At 38.8% G+C, this 12,223-nt stretch overlaps 1 protein-coding gene across 3 annotated transcripts in view; it reads right to left on the bottom strand.

Annotated features, from left to right (window-relative positions):
* The window catches only part of DROSHA (drosha ribonuclease III), a 74,881-nt gene that overhangs the window by 6,494 nt on the left and 56,164 nt on the right, over positions 1–12,223 (bottom strand). For all 3 annotated transcript variants that reach the window (XM_032117240.1, XM_032117250.1, XM_032117257.1), the window contains 6 exons: positions 9,377–9,534; positions 7,681–7,786; positions 3,996–4,137; positions 2,941–3,023; positions 2,724–2,827; positions 647–739 (listed from right to left, as the gene is read on the bottom strand). In XM_032117240.1, the coding sequence (XP_031973131.1) occupies positions 647–739; positions 2,724–2,827; positions 2,941–3,023; positions 3,996–4,137; positions 7,681–7,786; positions 9,377–9,534 (686 nt within the window). The remainder of the gene's footprint in view (positions 1–646; positions 740–2,723; positions 2,828–2,940; positions 3,024–3,995; positions 4,138–7,680; positions 7,787–9,376; positions 9,535–12,223) is intronic.

Below are 12,223 nucleotides of genomic sequence, written 5' to 3'. Positions count from 1 at the left end.
CCCAGAGTTTATGATATATCAGCCTTTCCATAAATATGTGAGCAATAGTACTACAGCTCCAGTAGAATATTTTTTAACTTAGATCAATAACAAAATATTCCAGTCCATTCTTCACTAAAGCATTGGCTTTTACTTGAGAGAAAAAAAGGAACAAAATCACAGACGTATGAATGCTAAAAAAGCAATATTTTTATAACCACCACCAGATTTGGTAGCATAAAATGAGGCTTTTGGGGCTCATAGCTGAAGTCTTTGAACCCTTAGAACCATTCCAAAATGCCTAGACGTAGTAACCTCAGAAAAAAAAAATCCGTAATAGTGTGGCACTCAACTTGCCAGTGTAAATTGCATAGTAATCCAGGAGTAAATCCCAAAATAAAGACACTATTTCCTGGAAGCTGTTCTGCATTTTCTAGTCGGAGGGCCACAAATAGCTAGCCACCTTGAAGGCAAGGTCCCCAAAAAAACCTTAAGATCCAAAATTATGCTGACATTGAACCCTTCAAGTATTCCTAAAGCAGAAAAGTTTGAAGAAGGCTCTACAGTTTTCCTTTTCTAAGGCAAGCCATACAGCTGTCTATCTCCATGTCTAGTCATTTTGGACACCACCACACTCTTACACCATGTGATTAATTTTTTACTGTACCTTGGCCCTTTACCACATCCTATTCTTTCCCCTTTGAAGTAAACAGCTACTGTGTATGTCCTGGCATGAGAAGGTCCCACTGTCTGCAAGGTCCTGAAAGAAGAAATATTTTATTCAGGCAGGGAGCATTAAAACACAGAATCTGTTTGTTGCACATAGATCACCAAGCTTTCAGTCTGGTCAATACATATAGTGCAATTAATGCAAAACATAGAGAAAGGGTTGAAGGGTCTGTATAGATCACATTAACCCAGAGATTACCAGAACAGTATTTTTATCGACCACATTTATTCCTCCAGGCTCACTCAGGAGCACCACACGAAAATTAAAACTTTATTTAACCTATAAGCAAAAATGCAACCTATAACATGAAGTGTTCAAACACTGTGAAAACCCTTGTAATAAAGTAATAAATTATGCATAGCCGTGCAATTGCAAATAAATACACCCATACAATTATGTGTGCATTGAAAGTTTAGTCCCTGAGAGTTTTGCAGGTAGCAAGGTTTCATAAGGACATTGTATTAGACACAGTAGCTCTCTACACTGAATTATCACAGTACAAAGAAATTTTCCATCAGCTTTGAAAAGTTAGTTTGTCACAAAACAAACTTTCCATTTGACCTAAAGTCTAGGACATACATCAACAACCATCTAAAAGGGAAAAAGTAATTCCCTAGATGTGCAAAGAATTGCTTCTTTTGCAGTTTCTTACAGCTATCCCAAATCTCTCCCCACTTTCAGATCAAGTTATGTCTGCTACCTTGTTTCTTTTTAGAAGGAGCACGAATTTCACATCAATTTTTAAAGTATCTAACTAAAGTACTCTCTCTGTGCACTGTGACAAGAGCAAATAAAACCCACCCTAAATTTAAAAGCAATAGTACTGACTGCAGTGAAATAGATAACCCCAAGAAAAGGAATTTAACAAGATAATACGAAGATAACAGTGTATTACTAGGTCTGAGCTGTACTATAAAAATCAATTTATCATCACAGCAAAACAAAACAAACATTTGCTACTTGATACTAAGTGGTTTTTACAAAAATGAGGAATTGTTTTTATTGTGTTCATCCCCCTCACTCAACCTTCACACAGAGACACAGAGGAGTCAGACCTGCAGAGCACCGGCTGCAGTGTTAAAGGGACGGCACTTCTGGAATGCAATGTGTGTCACTGTCACTGAGCTGCTACACTGCATTGGAAACCTTACATCAGTACCCATGACAAACACACTGACACTTTCATTCTTCATACCTTTTTGATATAATAATCCCAACAACACAAGCCTTGAACTTTCACAGCTTTATCTCCTCTTTTGGGGGCTAACATTGCACCCTTTCCTACATTACTGAATGGATATAGATGCAGTATACAGCTTAAGGTTTATTATTTATTATCTCTTTGAAGCACCTACTACACTATTTAGCAACTGAAAGCGAAAAGGGAAATCTATCCATCCAGCTTCAGGCATCCAACTGAGGTGTACAAGTTAAAAGGTTCACTGCCCTGAGCTATTTGTCATTGTAAAGGGGAACATTCGTGAGCTGAACTGCACAATAAAAATGTCCAAAACTTGTGCTGCCCTTCAGTGCCTGACTGTGCATGAGAAACAGTGCCTACAATTGGGTGGTGTAACACAAGGGACTTTTATGTTCGCATAATAATGTCAAGAAACTCCATCTGTTACTAAGAATAGAATGGAGATATCTTGATCTCATAAAAAACCAGCTATTTGTTTAACTCATTTCATTTAATACTGCCATTCCTTACATTAAAAGAAAAACAAATATAAAATTACGCCAATTAAATACTCCACTCCAAAATAAAACCTGTATTTTTCCCTTACAAAGGTAAAACGCTTATTTACTCTTTCCTTGTAATGGCTTAAAACACCTAAGCCTTAGAAAACACTGGTTTCAGTATTTTCCAACTTCAGACAAAGAGAGACTAGAGGGCTTGGATAACGACAATAAAAACAAAGGATGGGAAAAACGTAGGGTGAGTGATCACATCTGGCTCCATGTACCAGGAAGATTTATAATTAGCTGGTATCTGTAAGATGCCTGTTCTTACTTGTAAAGAGGAATGTCCGGCTCTTTTCCTTCTGTCCTGAGAGTCAAGCAGCACTGCTGAAGCTGAGATTTAGGATCATTCCAATCTTGATTTAAAATAAACTCCTGTAGGAAGTCCACAAAGATGCTTTTATGATTGAGAGATTGCAGTAAGAGTCTCAAATGCAACAATATGTTAAAACACAGTGCCAGGAAAGTAGGAAACTGACTGATCTTACCTTTAGCCGTGGAAAAAAGCAAACATTCATGAAAGTGTGAACGTATTCCAAATCTTTATCAATGTACAGGGCAGCAATAAAGGCTGTGGGGGGTAAAAAAGGTACTGTCACTCATCCAAGGAGAACATTATTGGCTTGCACTTCTAGAAACAAGTATCTCTGAGTACTTTAAAGCCATATTCGATTACATTTCAGAGCAGTGATCTGGTGAGGGTATTATCCTGCATACTCAGGAGAAAAAAAATCAAGTTGACCAAGAGATTAAGTGATTTACCCAAATCCACCCAGTCATTTCAGGTGCTAGAAAAAACACTCTGCTCCTAATCTCACATTTTAACCAGGAGACCATGAATACTTACAGATAAATCACTACTGGGTATCATAAAATAATTTAGATATAAATCACTCCTGTTTGTGTGCTATTTCCATTTGCTTACAGGATTTTGCAAAACCCCAGTGGTCAGAATGGCTTGCAAAATACATCAAAATACACAAGATAGGGATAAACTTTTCTGCAGAATATTTATCACTGTTTCCACTTTCTTTGGAAAGAAGGTAGCACAAACTTCCAAAAATGGACTAAAAATAATTTCATTTCCATGTAGCCTTCCCTCTTCTGGAGTGACCATTTTAAAGCCTCCCAAAATGCAGACAAATTACCCACAGAAATATTCACCTGCTGAAGGAACTACTTTGTCTTCCAACAGTGTCAAGAACATATTAATTAAATACTGAAACTGCTGTTAAATAGCTCAACTCAGAGTATAAGCTTTAACTTTGAAGACATGCTTTTGACCTGGTCATCATGACCCCTCAATTTCCAAGCCTTCAACTTTCTATCTGCAATTATGCCTCCTTCATGCTTTCATACAAACTTCAAGAATCTAGGCTAGTCTTCAAAAACCTGGCTTTTCAGAGGTATAGGCATAATTCATTTAGAAACCTGAACATACATTTTTAATAGTGATTTAGGGGATTTCTAATGGCTTTCTTAAACAAGCCCCAAGGAAAAGGAAGTCATTAAGTACTAAGTTATTATAACCAAATTAACTCACATTCCAAGAGATCAGCCAAAGTCTTAGTTCGAAGAGTTACAGGTCTTTTAGTTTTGTCATTAGTGATGGCAAACTCTTGCATACCCAGCTCTTCTGCCACCTTGGCCTGTGTCCTGTTGTTCACCAAAGAACTTCTCAACAGCTGCAAAAGAAAGAAGTTCCATTCCATAGTAACAATTATCAATAACAAACTACAAACTGTAGGAGAGCTGGGGAGAAAAATTACTTTTATCCTTGAGGTTTCTCACTTCTCTCAGTTTACTGACATTTTGTTTCAGGACATCTGAAGTGATTTATATAAACACACACTCTGTCATTCTTTCTTCTGGTGATTTTTCTTTTTGTTTCAATTCTTCTCACCAGTCTTTACTTATTCTATGGACACATTACTTCTGAATATATGTGTCATGCATGTAAAATGCTGGTTTGTAGCTTCTTTGCCAGAACGTACCATCTCTTCACGAGTCCTGTACTTTCTCAGCTAGTCTGCAGTTTTCTCGTTTAAGTAATACACAGGTGCATATATTTTCCCATGTAAAGTATAAATAAACCATATCCTGGAGTCTATGGAACAGTCCCCAGTATCCACCAAATAATAAATAAATAGGTGGTGACTAAAACAAATATACATTAAATCAAGATAATTCATTGTTTCAGAGCTAGCAGACGAGGAAGCTACTCCATTCCTTTGGCTAGAGAAAAAAATACTCAGTAGGACAGCCTGTATGTACTATGTGCTCTGCTAGAAGGCAGCACAGCTGAGCCAATGCATCCCTGACAAGGATCTGCCCTAACGTGTTCCTTATATGACAGTGTGTCCCCCAAAATACTTAACCTTGGCTCCAGGCATATTACTAAAACAGAGCTCTACCAAAGATATAATCCCACACAGCTTAAAGGAGTATTTGGAATTCTAGGGGGAATTTCTGAACCTTTGGCAAGGTCAGCTTTTTTCCTGTTTGTGTTTTTGCTTTAAATGGAACAGCATTAAAGAAGTTAGAGCTACTATAAGAGGTAAGAGTGAGAAGTAAAGAATGTCTCTTTTTTCCCCTGTTTATGTGCAATCTAGAGTTGAGACGCTGCACACACATTTTCTTCTCTCTTTGTCTTCCATATCACATCTGCTCAGCTTATTAGATCCAAGTTATATGCTACATGGCCCCAGCACGTCAACTGAGCTTATGAAAAATCAAGATTTATTTGCTGCACTTGATACTTCATCTCTCACAACAGATAAATAAAGAACAGTATGTTCATAATTTGTTTGTCAAAGATGCATGAAGCAGATACTCACAACCTGATCTTCATAAACTAGGCAGACTGCAGATAGCATTATTACCTGCCTCCCCTCCATAACCTTTGCCTAAACCCATTTTCTACTTGTTCCTTTTCAAAATTCTTTGAAGTCCTTAAGATAAATAAACGATACTTTCCCCAACAATATCCTAAGTACCCTAAGTACAGTACCCTAATATGTGACCTATGAGACAGAACTGCAGTGTCCCATGACAAAAATCTGCTCCTTGTAATGGAAGAAGGAGGATTTCTTCTGTTGTGTTTGCAGACCATTTATTTTGATGGGATCCATAATCAGGATTAGTAGTATCATAAAACAAAGAGCAACATATACACTACCCAGTGAATTACAGATGGAAAAAAAAAACCCCAGCTATCCTTTTAGCACTGTGGTTATCAACTTGCTCTCTACAAGTGTGATCTGGCAAGAAATTAAGTTCCCATTAATGATACAGAGAAGACACAGCCCCTGTGCCTTTCCAGCAGCTTTTTTAGAGTTAGTCTCTACTCTGGTAACACACAGCCTGCATCACTGCAGACGCTGTGACACATGATATGCTCAACTGGAGCTTGACTCTAATTACAAAGCAGTTTTTCTTCTGATTCTTCCATCTTCACCCAACATACTACTACTCATGACTGTACCAGAAGAATGTATCCATAATCCAGTACTGGAGAAGCTGTATCTTCTAACATCCAACAAAATGTCAATTTCCTTTTTGGAACACTATTTAGCTATCTCCAAGTATGTAGATGAGACTATGTGCTCCTTTCTTTTTCTTAAATACAGTTAATTTGCAGACATCTCTCCACAAGCAATCACTCCACACTGGGAAGCCACTGCCTTGCCAGTCAAGTGGAATCCTTGACCAAAATTGCCCTCAACACACCAGACACCATTTAGTTGATGTTCTACTATTACTTCAAATTTAAGTATGTTCCCAGATGACATGAGAAAGAGCTTAGTGTTTTTGCTGTTTCTCTTCAGATTCCACTTTATCAGTCTCCTTTCTCACATGTCTCATTTCATTTGTCCTCAAATTTAAAAACATTTTAAGATAATTTTTTTTTCTCTACATGTACATCTCCAGAGTCCAAATTTTATTTTGGGCATTGCCTACTTCTTCGTACCTTTAAATGTTTTCAGCATCCACTCCACTCGAGCTTCGCAGTTTTGCCTGAAAACTGAAGTGTGCAACTTGTACTTTCCAACTCACTAATCATTACATTAAGCAACACAAAGACATTCTAATCATTGTTCTGAGTATTTATACCCATTAACAGCAACATTTCATATCCTCCTGGCCAAACAGTTCTTGCAAGAGTTATCTTTTAACACCATGGATGGCTACATTCTTAGAAGTCATGTAGAAAGCAAAAAACCCCACCAGGCTTTATCTCCTGTCTCCTCAATTGTGCAGAAGAATCCATACAAATGCAACTGAGACTTAATAAATGGTGAAGAAAAATTCAAGTTACTTTTAGTCACAGCATGTACTTTTTTTTCTTGTAAAAAGCTTTAACCCAAAAGTTTTAAGAATCATGTTCTTGATAACACATTGCCTGCTAGAGACTTAGCATTGCCATCCCTTTATTAATCTGAGGAAACCACTCTAAAATTAGGCTGCTTCCTAACTTTAACTAGAAAACTCGACTCACATTCCTGATACACGTATTGCTTCGTTGTTCAAGTAAACTAAAACAATTTAGTAAGCCCAAGAAAATTTGTTACTTGCAAACAAAGCCACAACTGTCCAGATGCAGGAATAAATGAATCAATCAAGAAAAAACTACATATACTACCATGCTGTGTTTAAACTACTGTAAATTGGTGAAAGATCCCCAAATTGAGTTGTGCAAAGTCCAGGTAAGAGAGGCTAAAGGGCTATAGCAATTAAGAGATGACTATAACTACAGTAAAGCTAAATTCAAAAGCTACCATAGGAGCTCCAGATAGAAGACAACAGGAAAACCAGACCAAAATAAATTGTAAAAACTTTTTATCAGTATGTATAACTCTGCCTGTATGCAAGTTCAACAGACTAGAAGTCAGGAATAAAAAAAAGTCACGTGATACATCTATTTAAATAAATTAAGACACCCATCTTTAAACAAGAACTAGTCTTAGCCCTCCATTTCATCGCTGACATCTTTAAAATTTTGATCCTTTTCACAGACTGAACAGAAATTATTGCAGTGGGCTCATAAATCACCATTTTCTATTCATTGCAGTGCTCATGACTTAAAATTAACAAAGCCTTATTAAGAGCAGTGGTTGCTGAGGCTTCTTTTATTAATCAAACTCAGAATAATTCACTAGCTGTTCCGATAATTTCAGTCTCCATCCCACTCTTGCCCTTATGGAGAATATGATTGATGGCAGTCTCACCGTTAAGTGCCCCTCATGATGATCGGGGAAATGTATGAATAAATACTCTGTGGCTACCAACTGCATTATGGAGTCACCTAGGAATTCCATCCTCTGGTTGTGGCCTCTGAAAAATGAGACATCAATGCAGCAAAATCAATAAGCACTCAGTGAGGAAAAAACCAAAACCAGCATGCACACACAAATTAAAAGGAAGAGTGATCTGAAAGTGAGCCTTGCTCATTTCCAAACACATTTAAGACAATTTTTCAGTGTTAATCAGGTGAGATGAAAACACAGCTCATTACTGTAGTAACACCAACTTACAGGCAAAAAGCAAATCGGGATAGCTACAAATAAATGCAATCATTAGATCACAGATCACAGACTAAATGAAGAAGAGCAGTTGACATCACATCTGTAATGGGACAAATCTCAAACTTGTTTTAAGAAAGTGAGCTAATGAACACAAGGACTTCAATAGAGGAAAATGTCTGCCCATTCACAAGAAAGAAAAGGATCAGGGTTTAAACTCATACAAGATCCTGGAGAGGGTAACCACTGATACGAAGTTTAACAAGGGCAAGTGCCAGATTCTCTATCTGGGACAAGGCAACCCAGGTTGTGTGTACAGAGTGGGGAATGAGAGGCTGGAGAGAAGCACTGTGGAAATGGACCTGGAGGTCCTGGTTGATGGCAAGCTGAACATGGGTCAGCAGTGCCCTGGCAGCCAGGAGGGGCAGCCCTGTCCTCGGGGTGCATCAGGCACAGCATCGCCAGCTGGGCAAGGCAGGGGATTGTCCTGCTCTGCTCTGCACTGGGGTGGCCTTGCCTTGAGGCCTGGGGGCAGTTTTGGGTGCCACAATATAAAGATGACTTTAAGCTCTTAGAGAGTGTCCAAAGGCGGGCAACGGCGATGGTGAAGGTCTGGAGGGGAAGCCGTACAAGGAGCAGCTGAGGTTACTTGGTCTGGTCAGCCTGGAGGAGACTGAGGGGAGACCTCATTGCAGAGGGAAGTGGAGAGGCAGGTACCAATCTCTTCACTTTCATAATCAGAGAAAGGGCTCAAGGAAACAGCAAGAAGCTGAGTCAGGGGAGGTTTAGGTTAGATATTAGGAAGAAGTTTTTCACCCAGAGGGTGGTTTAACACTGGAAAGGCACCCCAGGGAAGTGGTCACAGCACCAAGCCTGTCTGAGTTCAGAAAGTGTGTGGACAACACTCTCAGGAACATGGTGTGATTCCTGGGGTGTCCTGTGCAGGGTCAGGAGTTGGACTTGACGATCTTGATGGGTCCCTTCCAACTCGGCATATTCTGTAATACTGTTTCCTTGAAAATAGGGCCTGGCAGCTTTGCAAGCAACAGAACACAAGGGCTGTGCTTGGACCAAAGAGTGTAATTTTACTTCTTTTCTCTGCCCAAATGTACCTCCCAGGTATGTTTTGCTACTGTCTCAGGAGTGATGTAGAAATATCAGTGATGCAGAAAGTTCAAAATAAACAGGATAGGTCTCCAACACCTTCTACAGTCTTTCCCAAGGTATTTGCTACTTCCTACTGCCAGAGGTGGCATACCGAGGCAGGCAGGCTTGTGAACACAGCTGCTCTATTCTCTTCCAGGAAACAGATGTAATCTAGCTTGTTTACAAACAAGGCAATCTGGAATGCTCTAACAGGACAGCCAACAGAGCTACATGAGGACTCTTGCTATGTACTCACAGAGTCAAATGGTTAAAGCCCACTGTTCTCAGAGTGAACGCACGTGCTAGAAGCCGAACATGAGTAAAGATGACTCCAATTGCCTCCTCAAACTCCGTAAGCTTTTGAAGAACTGGAGAGGTCTCAATGAGTTGCCTGTCAGTATTGGACTCCTGCAGCTGCAAGAAAAATGAAGTGCAAGTAATGACCAACTCAGACTGCTGCAGAAATTTTCAGAGAAAAGCAAGCCATCTCTAAATCAAGGGCAAAGAATACAATTAACAAGTTCTGTGGACAGCTGAACTGAGAAAACCAAGTTTCCTCTGCCTTTTGGTCTTGGATAATTACCACTCAAAGAAGAGATGAGCTCTGATGTATGCTTTTTTAACAGCTGAGGCATTTACACAGATCACTTACATGTCTCTAGATGTGGATAGCATATAATACAAACTTTCACAAAACATGTACAATTGTACATTTCTGCATTTTCTAACATTATCATATTGTTTGCAACTGAGCAACAGACTCAAAAATTATTGGAATAGGGCTGGCAGACTGACAGCATGTCAAGATGAGACAAAACCCAAATCAATTTCTCCCACTTTCCTTCAGCATCAAAAATTAAAAAAAAGTACTTTGTATATGAAATTCAAAAGGGCACACTAACACAAGAAAATTAAAATTATTGCTTTGGGTCAGTATCTTTTCTTATCAGTTTCTTGTCTGATGTCCTTGATGTGGTGACACTGTTAAATGCCTTTGTGGAGCTGGGAAATGGCTTAAGCATTTCCTCCAGCCATTCTGAGCATCTCTTTGGTATAGCAATGACTTAGAGGAGGAATTATCCAGAAGAAGATGCCTAAAAGAAAGTAAGAATAGCCACAGCTTTTTAAACTGGCATTGAGATAATTTCTGGTTTGTTGTCTGCCCCTTTTCTATTAGTTGATTACATTCAATTTGTCTTTTTTCTGTACTGAGCCTTCAGTTCCATTTTCATAGAGCTACAATACCCTTGCACCAAAATCCCACACTTGCGTGGTATTCGTCATTTTGGAGTTCAGCTGCATGTAGAGCTGAGACTGCTTTTTGCTTCCTTGTGCACAGCCCTTTCTATTTACCTACACAGAATTTCTTCTGCTTTTTTAAACTCCACAGTGAGTCACCCTTATGTTCTCACAACCAGAATGCAATTCTTCAGTCTGCTGTTGTCCCTGCTACCTGGAACAATTTGGTATTGTCAACAAACTGCCACCTCACTGCTCATCCTCTTCCCTAGGCTGTCAATGAGAACGGCCTGTACTTTAGCAAAGATCCCGAGGGAAATCTGCCAGTGATCACCATTCCTTGCAAGATGTGGTCATTTCACTCCTATCCTCCATTTCTTATATTTCAGCCATTCCTTTAAATCTTGTAGGGACTGACAGTTCTTACTGGAGTTACTTATTTTTTACTGCTTATTAAGAAAAAGACAAAAATTTTAAAAGCCTTTCCTCACTGTCTTTTCAACAGCCTCTCAGGAAACCCAGCAGACAGTATCATCTGCATTATCACATACTTTTTTGTCTCCTGAAATTTCCTATTCGTTTGTAAGGCAGGAGTCTTTACCTGTTGACTCTTTCTAAAGAGTCCATATGTATCCAGATGACCACTAATTATTTTTTCAGAACCATTTCTACAGACTTGGCTACTGACAAATACACAGAGCTAAAGGTCTGTAACTCTGTTATCTTACTCAGAGATTTTTTTTATTAATTGGGATCTCATTTGGTATATTGTTCCAGTGACTTTTAGTAATTTTTAAAATGCCATTTTTCAGGCTAGCTGTGCCCAAAGGCCAGCCTGAGCTGCCTGTGTTTCACCTACTGGCAAAACCACCTAGGATGGTTTTGGGGTATGGAAGAGAGTAATTTTCATCACACAAGTTAAGGTAGTAGTAAGAAATTGTAAGTTTCATACACTGACTGTTGCTAATCTCTAAGCAGAGTGGAAGTCATCTTTGTGAAAGCAGAGATGAAAAGGTTAAAATAAAGTAAGAGAAAAGAAAGAAATTCAGAATAAGAACAATCTTCTTTGGAGCTTGTGCCACCATGCAGCATAGCTGGTGCTGAATCTCAAAAGCTTATCTTCCTATTAAGACCTTTTGTATTTACACTCAGAGGGATGTGATTGTAAAAATTCTTCACATGCACTGATTTGTTGCTGAAGATTTTGGTTATGCACTCACTGCTGTTTTTGAAGCACTCCTGCTTGCACTGAAGACAAGGAGCTACAGTGCAGAGAGGCTCTGCAACTTGCTCTACGTCTGCCCCAGAATTCAGTCAGGGAGAATGGATTGGGAAATCAATCTCCCAACTTCTAGCCTCATAAACTGACAACTTGTGAATTTGTATCCTTTGATACAGGAGGTATACATTAGCCTTCAGACACCTTCATAATTTTAATGTTTATGTGGTATTAAAAATTACTGGAATCACTGAAACAACCACACTACCATGCACACACACAATCAAAACGGAATCAAATCAAAACTCTTACGGCATTCAATTAATGTGCCTTCCTACTATTAAGGTTTCAGCCCCAATTCCACGTTAAGAAAATATGTACATAGATTGTTTTTGCACCTTTTTCTCCCAGCTTAGAGAAGATGTCCAAGAAGCTGTCAAAATGTTACCTCTCATTGGATTTATTGTATAGGCACAGTTATATAACATACATGAGCCAAGGAAAGGTGAATGACTAATTCTCAGAGAGGCAGAAACTCACTACTTCTTTAAAAAAACCAAACAAACAAATCACAAACCAAACACAAAGGAAAACATACATATATTCCTTTGGTTAGTCTTTAGCACAATTTCTGAGATGTCATCA

This window comes from Corvus moneduloides, chromosome 1, assembly GCF_009650955.1.
Source record: "Corvus moneduloides isolate bCorMon1 chromosome 1, bCorMon1.pri, whole genome shotgun sequence".
Lineage (NCBI taxonomy): Eukaryota > Metazoa > Chordata > Aves > Passeriformes > Corvidae > Corvus > Corvus moneduloides.
Note: the sequence above shows the minus strand (reverse complement) of the source record. Positions and strands in the feature narration are given on the sequence as shown.